This window comes from Argopecten irradians, chromosome 14 (assembly GCF_041381155.1).
Source record: "Argopecten irradians isolate NY chromosome 14, Ai_NY, whole genome shotgun sequence".
In the NCBI taxonomy this organism is placed as follows: Eukaryota; Metazoa; Mollusca; class Bivalvia; order Pectinida; family Pectinidae; genus Argopecten; species Argopecten irradians.
In genome coordinates this window covers 8,605,312-8,624,199 of record NC_091147.1, presented here as the reverse complement: position 1 = coordinate 8,624,199, position 18,888 = coordinate 8,605,312, and the positions used below count along the sequence as shown (strand labels likewise).

Genomic DNA, 18,888 nt, shown 5'->3' with positions numbered 1-18,888 from the left:
TGATAAACACATGTCAAGAGGTACATAGGGCCTGTAATGCTATCTATATTGATCACATTTCAAGAAGTACATTGGGCCTGTAATGTTCCTTATATTGATCATATATCAAGAGGTATATTGGGCATGTAATGTTCCTTATATTGATCACATTTCAAGAAGTACATAGGGCCTGTAATGTTCCTTATATTGATCACATTTCAAGAAGTACATAGGGCCTGTAATTAGTGTTGTATAATCGGCTAAAAATGATAATCGATCATCGGTTGGAATCGGAAGACTCATCCGATCCGATAATCGCACAAAATGATCAGTTCAATTTTCTATTCAAATTGCCTATAATCTATATATTAAAAGCTTGTTTTGCCCTCTCTGTTATGAGCAGTGGATAGAATGTTGAAAACAAAAATTTCTGGCCTTTTTTTACTGTATTTGGTGAAAATTATTGACATGGAGGAATGTTAGGGAGTTTTCAGTGTATTTTAGGTTTTTAATAGAAAAATATTTGATTCCCAATGAGTTTAATTTTTTTCCCGATGATCGATTATGACATTTTCAATCGATCATCGGATCGGTTGAGGGTCATCTAGCCAGTTAATCGATTATTGCCGATCATCAATACAACACTACCTGTAATGTTCCTTATATTGATCATATATCAAGAGGTATATAGGGCCTGTAATGTTCCTTATATTGATCATATATCAAGAGGTACATAGGGCCTGTAATGTTCCTTATATTGATCATATATCAAGAGGTACATAGGGCCTGTAATGTTCCTTATATTGATCATATATCAAGAGGTATATAGGGCCTGTAATGTTCCTTATATTGATCATATATCAAGAGGTATATAGGGCCTGTAATGTTCCTTATATTGATCATATATCAAGAAGTACATAGGGCTGTAATGGATCATATATCAGAGTAATGTTCCTTATATTGATCATATATCAAGAGGTACATAGGGCCTGTAATGCTCCTTATATTGATCATATATCAAGAGGTACATAGGGCCTGTAATGTTCCTTATATTGATCATATATCAAGAGGTACATAGGGCCTGTAATGTTCCTTATATTGATCACATTTCAAGAAGTACATAGGGCCTGTAATGTGCTCCTTATATTGATCATATATCAAGAGGTACATAGGGCCTGTAATGCTCCTTATATTGATCATATATGGCTTAAAAGAATATATAGGTATCAATGGTAATATAGGTTATGGCCTGTAATGTTCCTTATATTGATCATATAAAGAGGTATATAGGGCCTGTAATGTTCCTTATTGATCATATAATCAAGAGGTATATAGGGCCTGTAATGTTCCTTATATTGATCATATATCAAGAGGTATATAGGGCCTGTAATGTTCCTATAATTGATCATATATAAGGGTATATAGGCCTGTAATGCTCCTTTATTGATCATATCAAGAGGTATATAGGGCCTGTAATGTTTATATTGATCATATATCAAGAGGTATATAGGGCCTGTAATGCTCCTTATATTGATCATATATAAGAGGTATATAGGGCCTGTATTTCCTATTGTCAAAAGAGTAATGGGCCTGTAATGATCCTTATATTGATCATTTTCAAGAGTAATAGGGCCTGTAATGTCCTTATATTGATCATATATCAAGAGTACATAGGGCCTGTATGCTCCTTATATTGATCATTATATCAAGAGGTATATAGGGCCTGTAATGCTCCTTATATTGATCATATATCAAGAGGTATATAGGGCCTGTAATGTTCCTTATATTGATCATATATCAAGAAGGTATATAGGGCCTGTAATGCTCCTTATATTGATCATATATCAAGAGGTATATAGGGCCTGTAATGTTCCTTATATTGATCATATATCAAGAGGTATATAGGGCCTGTAATGCTCCTTATATTGATCATATATCAAGAGGTATATAGGGCCTGTAATGTTCCTTATATTGATCATATATCAAGAGGTATATAGGGCCTGTAATGCTCCTTATATTGATCATATATCAAGAGGTATATAGGGCCTGTAATGCTCCTTATATTGATCATATATCAAGAGGTATATAGGGCCTGTAGTGCTCCTTATGTTGATCATATATCAAGAGGTACATAGGGCCTGTAGTGCTCCTTATACTGATCACAACAAAGGTTTGCAAGTTCTGACAACAAAACAAGAGGTAAAATAGAGCACACATGTAGACACAAAAACAACAAATAAGCCAAGAGGTACATGAGGCCTGTATACTAACACTATTAGTCAACTAAACAAATTTGCAGAGGTTATGAAAATCTCGTTTAATAAACTTGTATGTAATGACTTTTAACAGCTATGAATTTCTCTAGCATCATCTTTATATAACTAATATATATTCACAATTACCAATAAAACTAATTTTTTAGCCTTTTGCATACAACGATCACTTACAAATGGAGAAGCACATTTGCTTTGTCTCCTATGTCAACGACCAATATCTCCTGGTCACAAAGACAGTTAGATACAAAGCAGATACAAAGCTCTATCCTGATATAATCATCCCTGTATAGGTTAACTTAATTGACAAGGTCATGATATAGGTTCTGAAGGTCACTGACCATCAACTTCCTGGCCAGACTGACAGGAGAGAAACACCATCATAGATAGAAATTTACCAACATGACAGACGCCACCTCAAAAAATCTGGACTCACCAATAAAGCTAGGGGAAAAGAGATAGAAGAATCTATACCAGCTTACACCTTAGCTCTATGGTTTATCTCTAGGTACTCTGATGACTTTTCTCTTTATGTATTCAAACCCAAAATATCCTTAAAAATACCCTGGCTCTTCAAAAGACAACATTACTATTATGAAATTAATAAACCAAAAGCAGATTAAATCTTTTGCAAACTGGCTATAAGAGTATTTATGATTCAACCATTTTGCAAGTTTTCTCAATCACAGCAATGTGCTGCGAAATCAAGAAAATATCATTCCTGCTTTAAGGTATACACCTTTCCTTCAAGCAGTGATGTTCCAATTCAATTTCAAGTATTGAAGGGAAGAGGGGTGGGATGAAAGAAGGGTGGGGGAGGGGTGTTTGCTGTCTAGCTAAATCAAGGAAGGTAAATGTCAAAATTGGAGAAAGACAATATTATATTTCTTATTTCATGCTTTCAGCAGATAATGAAAGGATTGATACAATGGGAAACATATTTTCAATATAATTTGGCCTTATCTGACAGAGGGGGAATGTTTAAGTTCATCAGCTTGCACACATGACATTTGTGTGAATCAGTCTGATCATCATCAGCTTTTATAAACTTTTACACACACACACACTTACCCCACATATAGACCAATATAAACACTCAATTCAGCTGGTATGTAGAGCTTCATCAACTGATAAACCCAGCACACAAAATTGAAATTTTATTTTTGAAATTACTCTATAAACTCTAACTTTCAGCAGGGGGCTTTTTCAGATCTTATCAAGACAGAAGGAATTTGGGCACATCCATATCATCCAGAAGCTTGAGCAACCATAATCCAGAGAAAAAGCTTCTGGACCAAGACATGCATCACGTTCTCTGGAAGGCCACTGTTTACATCAGATGATAGAGACCATCTTTACCAAGGAACAGGAAGAGGAAGACTAGATAAGTATAATAACTCATACAGGATGGTCAATATTACTATTAACCTCATCAAAAGTCAATAGATGTATATCTCAACATCACAAGCATATTTCCATATTTTAAACAATTCCATTATGTCAGTAAATTGCCATTGTACAAGTGAATTTTTCATTTATATAAAACATTCACATCAAATTTTTTGCATATTTCTTTTATTTTTCGTTGGGCTAAAGTGTGTGCTTTTGTTTTCCTATCTTCTTGACAAATATCAATTAATATGTGATCAAAGGGCAACAGCTCTATATCATAAGGTTTGTAACTCTGTACCTTGATAATTATGCAAGATTCCTATATTCCAATATCAGCTACGTATGTATATAAGACTCTTGTATTTGTACTTTATAATAAAGCTGATATCTTGTGGTTTGTTCTATAGATGAAATTAAAGGACAATTCAGTCTAAGAGAACATTAAAATGTACGGATGTCGAAAAAACCCAGTTCTAATGGATATTAGATCAGTCGGTTTTACTGTGATATGCCAGAAAAGTCCAAAGTGGTGAAATGCGTGTGAAATGTTCAAACTCGCTCGCTGTCCGCCATTACATATTGTGGTCGAACATCTTGTATGCCGAACTCTGTCCCTTGCTGGTAGAGAAATGCAACTTTTGTCTAGAACTGATCAAATCGCTCTGACAGTAGTTTGTTTACTTTATTAGGTGAATTATCTTGCCTAAAAATCATTTTGTCACCTTCTCAGTGGTTATGTAGTTAATTTGTTTAATGTGCGTGACTTTGGCTCGGGTATGGGTACAGCGTACTTATTGTACCTGCTTAAATGTATTGATCAACGATTTGTAATTACAATGGTATCAATTAAAATATTAAACAATGACGTGGAATTTGTCAATATTTTATGTTATATGTTTCATAAGAAATGTAGAACAATACATTTAGGCCATATTTTGCTACTTGGCTATTTAAAAGAATAAGCCTGAGTGAATTGTCTCTTTAATGTATTTCTGAACAATTTAGATATAGAAGCAAAACAAGGTGTTTATTGATATCCCCTTGATATTAGATATGTCATTATGTGATAAACACAAAATTACACAATTCTTGGCTATTCTGTATATATGTGAATATTACAGAGTTATCTGCCCTTGTATTTGTAGGCATTTATTATGATGTCATGTGTTTGCGAGCTTAATGTCATACTTTGCAAACAAAACCACAAAAATTTCATTCACAAATTAATGACATCACAATAGATACCTAACTATAAGGGAGGTAACTATGTAATATGCAAAGGTGAAATATGTTAAAGGAAATAATTAAATGTTCGGATAATTTAAAAAAACATCTATAAAACCTTAAGGTCCATATGCACTGTAAATCTAGTATTCTACTAAATCTGATCACTGAACAGATTAAATATCAAATTTCTTTCTTACAACATATGTGTTTTTCTAGCTGAAGGTAATTGAAGTGTAGAGTATGCCTGTGGCTGCATGATTGGTAATGTACCTACTGACTGCAAACCATGGACAGATAGAGTGCAAATATTTTACATGAAAAAATGAAGGTGTTTTAATTTATTACACATCTTACAGCATACAATTTAAACATACGTTTTTGAAAATTTCAAAGAATGTAAAAATCCGAATTTTATGATAATTGACTTTATATAAGGTAAAGTCATTGAATATGAAACTGAAAAATTTCCTTAATAATAAGGATGAGGAATATTGGTATCTTTGTAACAGGACAAGAGCATTACTAGTGTGCCATCAGCTGGACTTGAACCCACGACCCCAGACTTACTGGTCCGCTACTCTACCTACTGAGCTAAAGGGAAATTTTCTCTAGCTCGAAGATAGAAGGCAACCATTTCACTATTTACAATTACAACCTGCTACATAATATTGACTCAGGTTTATCTATAAATAATTTTAATCATAAAGATTTCATTCTACTAGATAAAACTTTCTTATTGAATATCTACAAATTTTTCCTCCCCTATCAGACTTGTCAATCTGTCTATAAGTTACCTCCAAAGATAATCTATACAAAATCTATTACACACATCGCAGTACAGGTAAAAACCTACCTGATGTGTCCTAGACTTGCGGTTTTGACCAGGGCACGACATTACACTCCTTGACCAATTGACTGTGCTGTCCAGCTGACATTAGTGGTCTGCTAGTTATGTAGAACACCTTGTTCTAACACCTTAGCGACTTTGATGAACTGACAGATGAACACCAATTAATGACAGACTAGGCCTAACAGTAGCTGGGGGTTACGAGGGGGACATACAACAAACTAAGTCCTAAAATACTCCTCATGTGCAATTAAATAACCAAATCTTAACTGTTATTTAACAAAATAAAACAGTAACATTTTTTGTCTGATTGCTTCATTATTAATAGACGAACTCCTGGCTATATTTTATAGAATGCAGCGTTAACATTCTACATTCATTCTACCTTCAATCCCCCTGATTTAGCTTCTAATCATCCCACACACGATACATCAATTAAGACCGATCACGAGCATGAATGGAGTGCTCAGGATACCACTGTAAATACAGTATAGCTCACTGACCATCTGTTTCAACCTTTTTTTGTTTTTTGTTTACAAAATGAGAGACCATCTGTTTCAACCTTTTTTTGTTTTTTGTTTACAAAATGAGAGAGCATTTGGTTTCATTAACAATAATCTACTTAAATAATGGTTTGAAACATTTTTTTAAGTAAAATTTTTCATCATGTAATCAAATGATTTTCTTGTTTAATTTTTAGTTCAATCTTTTACTGCAAATTTAGAAAATGTATCTTGTTCTTCAACAAATTATCTTTTAAATTGACTTTTCTTGAAAGTGACCTCCCCTATTGTAACAGCAGGGTTTAATTTGCATTTACGCCATCCTAATGTCCTTTTTTAGCATAGATAACAGTGGGTTTTTTCAGCATAATTTGGGGCCAAATTTCAGACTCATTCCCATTAGAAGAAATTTTTTCCAATTCAAACCTTAAATTTCCTAAAATCAAATTCACTTGAAAACTATCCAAAAATATTGTATGAATTAGTTGGTTATGGCTTCAAACATTTATGTAGACAGACTTGATGTAAAACTTCCAATAATATTGTGACATGGTTGTCTCCCTTATACCCAAAATAACAAGAATGAAACTGTCAACGATGAGAGGTCTTCTTCATAGAATCATATTAAGTCTTACAAGATGAGTGATGTACTGTCCTATGAATAGCCATGTAAGTTTTATAGGTGGAGGAAAGTCGGAGATCTCGGAGAAAAGCCACTGACCAGGAGTCAGAACCTGGCAGCTATATATAGCTACTTCACATGGGATTTGAACTCAGAACCCATATATGAAGGTCTTGTGGTAATATGATGAGACATATTGATCATTTGTCCAATGCATCCCCAAACCTCTTTCTAAAATTGACTATAGGTTATAAAACTAAATATAATGTGTTATAAACATAATTTATTTCTAATTGACAATTCACGATAAAGAGCAATAACAGTATTTAGGGTATGATTGAATTTTAGATTAGAAGTAATTTATAACTTATATGTATTTTCAGTCAGTTCACGACCACCTGGTGTATTTGATAGCTATATACCTACACCACACCTGACCTCCTAAACAATCACTTTACCTGGTCATATCTATAATTATCCCTACAGGTAACAACTGTGACTGTGGCAGTTGTTTGGAAACAAATGACCAACAGGGTTGTAAAATAAATTATCATAGTGTGTTTACGGCCGGCCAATAAACACAGAACAACAGCAATAAACAAACAATAGGTATACAACGTTAAAGCTGCCCAGGGGAGACAACTCTCGTTTCTGATCCAGAATCCTGTTATTCACTTTCTTGTGTGTGTAGTCAAACAATAGACATCTGTTCTATATACTGAATACCCAGTGTGTTAAAACTGACTTTGACTGACCAATGACCTTAGGCTCACCAGTTAAAATTCAGCTACAACTACATGTATCCCACATGTATCCTACTTGAATCTATATAATTAGCAAATGTGTAGACCTATAACTACTTCAAACTTTTTCCAAAATTCAATATTTGCTCTCCTGATTGCTTTGGTGGCTGCTGGAAACTTGAAATTACAAAATCTTGGCTCCTAACTAAGCCTCCTTGAACCTTGAAATTACAAAAAATCTTGGCCCTTTTGAATCCTTCTGGAATCTAAAATTATCAAATATTATCCCTTTTGGAGCCTCTTGGAAACTTAAAATTACTAAATGTTGGCCCTTTTGGAGCCTCTTGCAGTGAATCTGTGACTGGCCAGGGCATCAGGAAGTCTGTTTGAGATATCTGTGGATGTAAATATTGAGGATGGGAGTAACAATAGAAATAAACCTCTGGCCAGGGCACCTGTTCCTAATGGGGCTGTAGAGTGATCAAGGAATTAGTGGTATACCACAGACAGACCATTACTGTAAATGTTCACAATATTTGATATACATAAACACTGGACATTACTAAACTATTTATACTGTAGCAGGACTGGTCGATCATCAGGTTGGAAGGAACATCCAGCTTGTGTTTTTAGAGGTCCTGAGTTTGAACCCCAGTCTGATGGTGTATCTTCTCATCTCTTTCCTTTCCTCTTAAAACGCTGGTGAACTTGCCAACCCTTGTTACAAGCACTAATTGGAGTATGCTTAGCAGGGGAATGCAAACTTTTGAGTTGTTTTGTCTTTAGAGGTAAAGACTTTGAGAAAGGAGGGAGAAATGTAGTAGCAGAAATAGTCTGATTCGATCACTTATGACCATATGGAAGCTCAAATGGTAGAGCATACAACTAGTGTTCACAAACTCCATGTTCAAACCCCCTGTCTGGCTTACCCCCTCCCCCCCCCCCCCACTATTTTTCCAGCTCTCCTATCATTACTGTAATTATTCTTCTCAGCTATTAATATACATAATTATGCAATAATACACTACGTATAAAATACATTCAATTAATTACCCTTGTTGATAAAGAAACATTTTTTAAAATGTTGTTAAAAGTCTACCTTATCATTACTCTTATAAACATATATAATTTTCAGTATATCATAAAAACATTACTCATACTACACATCAAGAATCTTTGGGAAACTTTTAAATGTTTCAAGTTTTCAGGATATACCACATATATATATGCATACATACTGAATTAATACTGTATTTGGTAATAGTCTCCTTAGATAGCCCAAATCAGACATCTTTGAATTCTGATATGAAAAATTGTATAGCCCACGGACGATACGCAGGAAATTACGGTATATGTTTTTTATTTTTAATAAAAAAAAATGTTCATGCTACTCCTTACACAAACTCCAGCATATGTTAAGTCCTTTTTATGATATAACCAGAAAGGGTCCTACTTGTTACTGCAGGGAAGCTGTTGAGTTTGTAGTTAATGAACTGCAAAACCAGCAGCCAGCAGACATTTGGCGAACAAACCAAAACATGCAGATCTAGGGTATGTCTGTTACAACCACTTCATGTTGTTACACAAGTATACGGTTAAACTCCATAGAGTTACATATAAACCTTAGCATCAGAAATGATTTCATTCTTTACAAATATTTTTTTAAAAAGGTTTTTTTCTAGTATTATTTTTAATGGAAAACATTAATAAGATTTACAATGAAAACCCATTCAGATGAATGTACTTACAATTTTCACCCATTCTATGTACTCAGTTTCTATGGGCTGATATAAATACAATAGATAGTTCTAGACTAGTACTCCAGTTTTAGTCACTTTTATTTATATACCTTGTTGGAATTTCAAAGGCCATCAGAATATATCTATTGCCTCAGTGGCATGTTTCTTTACTCATCTATAAGCTACCTACCCTCCTTGCTTACAACATCATTCCATGCATACAACATCTAACTCATTTAATATTGACATAAATTCTAATGTCTATTAAGTATTTATAAATGACAAGTCCTCCACAGAGTCAGATATAGTCATCAAATGCTTTTTTTTTTTTTTTTTAGCACTCAGAACTAAGGTCATTCTCTATGCATATATGGTCCCAATGCGACAATGGTATATAGCATATGTATATCTTTTATATATCTTTAACAATAACAAATCTCATTGTTTCTAACAGGAAGCATCTGAGAAGAACAGAGATAGAGAGAAAGAGAGGAAAAGCGAGATAGAGAGGAGGGGGGTGAGAGTAAAGAGCAACATAGAGAGAGAGAGGGGGTGGAGAGAAAATACAGAAAAATAAAGAGAAATACACAGAGAGGGTGAGAGAAAAATACATAAAGCAAGAGGGGGAAGGGGAGAAAGAAAAGACAGAACGAGAGAGGGTAAGAGGGAAAAGACAGCGAGAAAGAGCGGAAGAAAAAAAGAAAAGAGAGAGAGGGGAGCAGGAAAAGACAGAAAGAGGGAGTTAGAGAATAGAGAGGAAGTGGAGGCAAGCAAGACGGTTGTGGGCGCATGGCAAATAGAACTACTGTAGATGAGCATGAAAGGTTAGAGAAAAATAGAATATCCTGTAAAGGGTGTGAGTTGAGAGAGTCAGGCTAGCTAGAGCAAGTGCAAAAGCGAAAGTAAGCTATGTGAGAGTCTTACTCTTTCTTACAAGGATTAACATTACGCTAATTATATTCAATAATAATACAATAATGCTGAAAGAAGAATTAACGCTTTCAATACATGTTGTTTGTGAATATTTATATATCGTTTGAGTGATTTTTTATTAATTGTTGTAAATATCCATTGTCTCTTTTTTTTCCATATTTGCCAAAGATATTCTTCTTTCAGTGTCATCATAGTGCATTTTTTTTTTATTATTATCTTTTTTCACCATTGTTTCAAATACACTGTATTTAATTCATGAGTGAGTCATGAACCAAAAACATATTACATACAATTATAATTAACAAAATGGATTTCATGCACACACAATCTACATTTGTACATATGCATGTATACATCAAGTGTCATTGCCCTATATTCCACCAAACAGTCCATATAAAAAGGCAAAAGGCTACGACACTCAAAACTTATACATAGAAAGTAATAATAGTCCTCAAATGCTTATAATTACCAGTAATAGTGTAGGGATACATGTACCCAATATATAGTATTGTGTGTTATACATGTTTGTTTGATTCCGGATTCATGTGTTGAGGTCTTACTGAAACTATTGTCCATCCCAATATCATTATCCACTTCTAGATATATTTTGGATAGTTAAAACTTGATGACAGTAAGTCTATAAAGGCTAGCCATTTTTGTCTATTATTTGATGGGTTTTTTTTTAAATGTGTGATTTTTCAATTAAATACATCTTGTCTGTAACGTAAAAATAGTTCGCTTATAATAAATTTCCTTGAAAAAGACTTTTTTGCCAATTTGTTCCTAGTATCAACAGTTATAGTGGATTATACTAAATATAATAATAATGACACTGCAGGTATCTACTTGCAGTAAATCCATTCACCCCTGAAATTTTATAATGAACTATCCCAACGTCAGTTTTGGGAGAGTTCAATTGAGTCTTCAGGGGTGAATTAAGTTCATGAGTGTGATTCAGAACATAGCATTACTACATATAAATATCATGCTAGATTACATTATCCTCATACAACAGAAACTTCAAAAAAAATCCCAACAACATCATCTCAATCATGTGTCTGTGAACATGTGTATATGATAACTAATTGGAAGTTCTGTGTTTATAAAACACCAATGATTATATTGTACGCGGTAGTTTTTTTGCTATGATGTAGTATAGTTATTGTAAATTTGCTCTGTGATAAGCTTTTTCTGAATGGGGAGGGGTGTCTTTTTTTGAAAGGATTGACACAGGAGGTAGCAATATATAATAGATGTAGATGAAAGCACTTAATTAAAATGTATTCTCCTTTTCTTCTTTTACAGTACATTCCTCCCATGTTGATGTATGAGGATGTGGATGCTGTATTAATAGGAACATACATGAAGAGAATATGTAATCCAAACCACCCCACCCTGGCTACCTGTATAGGCTGTATATATACACCAATTAACTCCTAATCTAATACAGTCAGCACGCTGGTTTACAGCTTATCTGCGCATCACCATATTCACAAAACAAAATCATCAGAGGATATTTTCGCTAGACAGGAATTGTATAAGAGTTTTAAACAATATGTTCAAATAGATCTGTTACATTTAATACATGTACAAATCAAATCTATGATAAACTTTATCATAAATGTTAAGGTACACATATATTTTGTATCTGAATGAATAATATACCCAATCATGAATTTAATTATATATGCTTATGTTACGCAAACTAATAATGTTTAATCAAAAATTGTAACTATTTTACACGTACAGTTTCAAATCAAAATCTGATAATATATGAATTAATTAACTTTGGCAAGTGATACTTGTACAAGTCATTCATTTTATTATATATTTCTCTTATAAATATTATATTTTAAAACATCAACACACTAATCCTTAAATCAGCTGTATAATTTATACACTACCCTTATTAAATTTTAAAACATCATAATTTATCAGTTTCCTAGCAGAGAAAAATTTTAGAATCATTCTTTTTTTATAAATAAAGCTGTAACCTGGGACACTCTTATCATACAATAATCATAAACGTTCATACACTAAGCAAACAATTTGCATCAATGATAAGTTTAAAAGAATTGTGACGAATCTCAGGCATATGTATTACAATAAAAGAAACATGGTCACACATGGCTTGTTTTTCAAAATGCTGATGGTATTTCTACAATTTGCATACCGTCATATGATAGTAATTATTAGCATGATTCGTCATAAAGTCTATGTCCCATACTGACGATAGCCACAAGATGAGTTGTGTCGATTGACATGACGGTAACAGTCTTATGTAATACACTATCACATCTGACGTCTATCTGTCAAGACTGACAGCACGAAAGTTCTGAATCTGATGCTCAGTGATGTTGTTGTTGAAAATTAAACGAAAAATACAAGACTTACCAGAATTATATTCTCTTTCATCTGTTGAGCGACGCTTTCTCTAATCTTAGCCGCCTCTCCCACTTTAGTGAGGCCCTGGCGGAACTTTCTTTCCGACATATTCCTATTTTCACTCAAAGATCGGTCACGGAAGTGGACTGGTCGTCGCCATGTTGGAAATCTTGTAAATGCTCTAAGGGAGACTACTCTGATCACAACACACCACGCCTTCGTGTGTATGTATCCAGTAAAATATGAAAAATAGAAGCCTAACCTCCTAATAATTGCAACAGAATTTGTTTTCTGCTTTTTGGGTTGGAGGATCTTAGTATTTTACCATGAAAAAAGTCGCCAAAAATCACATGTTCGGAAAGTCGTTTTTTGAACACTTGAAAAATAAAAAATAAAATATACAGTAAAGAAATCACACTTTTGACCACTTTTAAAGTACAATATCTGCTATTTTTGCAATACTTGAAATATGAAATCGGGTATATAGTAAAAAAAACTTTAGGTAAGTACAAATAAGTTGAAATGATACAGCAATTTTAGTCAATCCAAGAAATAAAGATGGATGGAAACGGCTCAAAACCTTTGAATTTAGCTAGCAATACCGTTTTTGTTCTTTTTAGATGCAAACATTTATAAAATCTTACCCTGAACAATATCAGTTAGGTAATGTTTTATGTCTTAAAGGATTACCTTTTCTTTGATATTAAAGCATAATCGATAATACATTAGCTAGAAAAAACTAAATATTAACCCGTCAAGTTGACTGATCGTGCCAATTTGAAGTGTTTTTATACCTAGATTTTTGGCAAAACTCCCATTTTGGTAGTTAATATTTCGGAAAATAAAAAAGCAAATGCTTCCAAATATGTTATATCCTTTTTTGTATATTTTGTACTTGTTATTTTTGAGTCCATAGATTTGCAATACAAAAATCTAAATTTTTCGAATATGCTTTATTCGTTTGTCATAAAATTTTGCCAGTAAATGAATCAGAACTGTGATGATTTTCAGCTATAAAATTGAAATTGAACTTATATTTTATCCTTTTATCTCATTGAAAATTATGTAACACCCATCCGGTTCCATTATGGAAAAATGAAAAACTGACCTATTCAAATATTTGATCAAAAAGAAACTTCAATTTCACTTTATAAAGAACGTTCCATTATGGTGGTAATATCTGCCAAAGGATTTTGCAATCTGATTAGTCACAAAATAGATATTCACATTTTTGATATTTCAACTTAAGGACTTAGCCAATGAGAGAAGTTTAGTCAAATTGGCACTAAATGAGGATTTGATCAACCTCACGTCTTTTATATTTGGGAATATCTTAATACAATTGTCTCTTTTAGGTGAGTATAGCCTACATAGAATCTGAATTAATAACTATCTAAACACTTGAGGCGGTACTTACTGAATAATTCTTCAATAAAAAGGACATATTATTCAATTTGGACTTCAACATATCCTTCGAAAAGGCCAAAAGACCAACTTTGAGCAACCATTATTTCCTTTATTTCCTCCAATATTGAAGAGTTTACAGAAAATAATACATAAATAAAGAAAGAAACATTCTAACATACACACGTTACACACATATATACATATCTATCAATACAAGAAAATACTATTAGATATTCGACTACATTTCGCCATTATCTAATAGCGGAGAATACTTATAATGTAGACATGATAATAAGTATATATATGTATTCAATATGTTGCACTGTGCAATATGAGATCATTATACATTAGACCACAAAAATGACACAAATATAAATTTTCATTATCGCGCATTTCTACGCATATTTTAACAATTCGTTTAATGCATGAACTATACTGTGGAAAACGTAAAGCAAGTTTCCATATTGCATATGGTTCTATTCTTTCATGTAAAAGAGAAAAACGAGAAAAATCTTTATCAGTTTTCATCCTTTCACAAAGTTGAAACTGTTCATATTTTTTAACGTGGGTATTTACTAAATGTTTCCATTTGCATTTGTTTGGAAATGTACCACATTTTAAAAATCCATCCAGTACAAATACAAATCATATTTTTTCAAAACTTGGATAATGTCAGGGATAAATCCTCTGTTAAAACTGCACAATTTAAAATCGAAAAGACGTTTTATGAAAATTTTGCGAGTTAAAACTCCTATATCCATGGATCATATTCTACCAAGGAACAACAATTTTTTAATACTAATATACACTTCAATAGAAAACCAACCAATCAATGATGTGGACATATCTGTCCTCGTTTCTTATATTAAAACCTTGTATAGATTTGACAATGAAATTTTGTGCTTTTTCTAGCATGTATACTTCATTTTTCTTTAATTGCCACAACTCGCTTCCGTAGAGTGCAGATGGATAAACTTTGCATTTAATAATCTTAGCAGTGGTCAACGGATTCAGGGCACACTGGTGAGCACCAGAACGAATAAGAGACATTACACCACACTTTAATTTAGAACAAGCACGTTCTGTACGTTGAACATTGTTATTTTTTACCATTCAATGTTATACCAACATGAACAATACTATCAACAATTGGTAGTTTATTTTCATAAACTGTAACATTACAAGAAACATTTGGCTTATTTTTGGAAGTAAATATGACAATTTTCGATTTAGAAGCGGAAAATGTAAACCTCCATTTTCTACTGTAGTTCTCACAGATAGAAAGTAAGTATCGAAGGTTAGCTACATTATTGCTAATAACACACATATGTCGTCGGCTTGGGTTGGTATATTTACCCGCGATGAATTAATTACCGAACCGTTCCCGCTGAATTCTACTTCATTAAGCAAGTCATTGATGAAAACGAGGTACAGTTTTGCAGATAAAGAACCACCCTGTAAGATTCCTCTTTCCATTGTTACTTTTTCCGACATAAAACCATTAAAGACAACATTACTGGAGAAGCGGGAATACATCTGTTTTAGAATGATCCACACCTTTCCATTGATACCCATTTGATAAAGTTTATAGAATAAGCCTTCTTGCCATACAGAATCGAAAGCCTTATTACTATCTAAAAAAGCAACGAGTTCATCTGATCCATTATCTAGGTTATAATTTATACTTTCCTGCAGGTTAAAAGAGGTGCATAAACTACACAGTTTTTTTACGATATGCTGATTGATGTCTATTAGAAAATGTCCGTGATTCTAAAACTGGACTCAAACGGGAAGACAAAAGTGACTCAAATATTTTGAAAAATATTGGAATTAATGTAATACCTCTATAACTGTTAGGGTCGTCTTTGGGTTTACGATTACCTTTATATAAAGTGACTATTGTACCAACTTTCCACGATTGTGGAATATATTCGTACTTTACAATAAGGTTTAATAAAAACGTGATATGTTTTAACATAAGATTGTTGCAGTATTTTACATGCTCATATACAAGGCCATCTGATCCACCAGACTTGTTTGTCTTAAGACACTTGCAAATATCAGAAACCTCTTTAATACCGAATTCTCTGTCTAGAAAAATATCTTTGTCGTGTTTCGCTTTTTCAGACATATCTTTTACATAATTAAGAATATGGTTTGAAAATTCCGTGTCGAACAATTCATTAGGTTTATTTTGGAAAAGTGTGCTGAAATGAGAACCCCATGCTTTTGCTATTGCTTTTGGATCACGAAAGACTTGTCCGTTGTACTTGAGTTCTGTTTGAACCAATTTGGGTTTACTTGATTTATTTTTGTATAATTGCCAAAACAGAGCTTGGTCGACTTCACCTGATTGATCAATTTCTTCGAATTGACATCTCATGTATTCGTTAAAGGCACATCTCAACTTATTTCTAAACACACTTTTACAAGATTTGTAATCTAAGAAATAAACATCGTTTCCTCTACGTTTACCATTAGCTTTCCAAAGTTGTCTTTTACGAAGCACAAGCTTGTGATCACTTGTCAAATCGTCACTCCAATAGGGTTTCAAATGGCTCTTGAATTTACGTTTCGGAATGCATTCTTTTGATGCTAGTAGGAGAACGGATTTCAAACTTTCGTAATAAATATCAATATCTGATGTTGAGCGTATGTTTTTGGGAAAATCTACTGAATTGAGATAAGAACTAATAAAATATTTATACTTTTGTATTTTATCATTCTTTGCTGCTTTGCGCCAGTTGTATCTTAAAAATTCTGTAGGGCCTTGTTTTGGCGAGACTCTTGGAATGGTAAAAGAACACAAAACAGGAAGGTGTTCAGACATATTTGCATCACATTCGTCTAGTACCTCAGATTTCTTTACTAAATCAACAATACTGTTTTCTACAAGGATATGGTCAATCATTGTACAATTGCCCGTGACAGGACAGAATGTATAATTAGGACCTTTACAGTCAACTTGAACGTTTATCGAACTTAAATTATTTCTCTGTAAGAACAAATCAAATACATCCGACCTTTTATTGGGATGGAAATGGTACCTTGGACCACTGATTTTTACATTTAAGTCACCAATTACGATAATTTTTCCTTTGTCTGAGTAAACGGAAACTAGAGATTCTAATATATCAAGAGTTTCTTTAAAAACATCTAGATGTCTTGAGGACGAAGGCATGTATACCACAAAAACATAGATGTTATAACTATCAGATTGTTGAATTTCACCACCAACAATACGTGGACTATCGGTTACAATTTCTTGAATATTTAAATGGGATTTGTAAAGCATGCAAACGCCTCCTCTTATGTTACATTTATATCGAAATGGGTCAATTTCAAAAACAGGTTTTACTAAACTTGAATAACCACATTGACTAAAAGTATTGAAAAATGACATATTATATTCTCTCACCCAATGTTCGGATAGTCCACAAATATCAATGTCGTGTTCTTCAAGACATTTGAGGAGGTATGGCGTGCCAGCCATAACACCTTCAATATTCCAACAAAAAATATTTAGTGTGCTACTCATGGTCGTTTTGTTCATTGATAAAAAACTGATTTAGGGAGCCACTGGCGGATAGATACACCTTCCGGCCAGAAATAGGGATTTTCAAGAGTGTTGTTTTCATTATCTATGACGTTTACTTGAGCTGACGCGGTCCGTTTCCAACGCTTTTCGAAATATCTTAGAAACGTTACAGTAACGTTTTTCTCTTCAAGAAATTTCCTCATACCATTTTCTGAGGAAAGTTTTTTGTTTACACCATAAACATAGTATCTGCGTGTTCGTTTTCTTTGGTCTGTTGTAAATCCAACGAAGTCATTTTTTTTTTTGTTCTGACGCCGACTTACCGAAAGATTTACACACTGACGACGGAAAATGTACAGGTATGGTTGACGTCGCGTTCGCAGTTGAACCAATATCTTTCGTTTTTGGGGTTTTATTTCCAACAATTGATGAGTAGGTTTCGGCTAATCCGGATGACTCGCTATTGTGTTTGTGAATTTTCGAAGGTTCGGGGCTCTGTGGTTTGTTTTTTGGGGGGAGAGTAAGTCTGTTCTAAGGCATCGCACGAGGGAGTTGAGATTGCTGCATTGGGCGACTCTTGTAGTGGAATAAATCGGTTAGTGACTTCGACTTGGTACATATCCTGACCAGCGGTACACTTTTGATTCTTCACGTGTACCGGTATTTTGTTTTTCAGCTGTTTTTTAATATCACATATTTGTTTCTGTGTATTGTCAGCTGCTATTTGTAATGCGTTGATTGATTCTCCCATAGTATGAATGTCATCTTCGCACTGTTTTGTTGTTTGCATTGCATGCTTAAGTCTGTTTTTTATACTTTCAGTGCCATTTGACTGCTTGTCGTCGAACCTTCGAGCTATTATGCTACAGTCAGTTACTTTCTCGTTCATGTCATTCATGGAAGATTTGAGTTTAATGCCTAATCCTTTAAGTTCTCCGATCTGTTTTCTCAGTTTTGAGTTGTCTTGCTGTAAATCTTGAATTTCAGAGGAGAGAGTTGCGATGGATTGCTTCAATGACGAGTTATCATTAGCCTTTTTCTCCAGTGTTCGGTGTATGTCTTCATTTTCTGCTATCAAGCTGTCAATCTGAGTCCTCATCGATTTAATTTCGTCTTTGTAGTATTTGTTTTTGTCCTTTGACTTTGCTTTATCGTCACGCATTTGCTCCATTTCTTTTCTAAAATTCTCCATTTGTAACACATAAGTCGCTTGTTGAGACTTTAGGTCTAAAAGATCTGCGTTGACGGTTACGATGCTTTCTCTGAGGGTTTTAACACCTCCTTCGTCTACCGTGTGTTG

General features: G+C 33.6%; 1 protein-coding gene across 1 annotated transcript; it reads right to left on the bottom strand.

The window, feature by feature from the left end:
* Positions 1 to 18,048: 18,048 nt before the first annotated feature.
* LOC138307021 (uncharacterized) lies at positions 18,049 to 18,759 on the bottom strand. The gene has a single exon (XM_069247647.1). It carries the CDS (start codon positions 18,757 to 18,759, stop codon positions 18,049 to 18,051), a length of 711 nt encoding a protein of 236 aa, XP_069103748.1.
* Between the last annotated feature and the right edge of the window lie 129 nt (positions 18,760 to 18,888).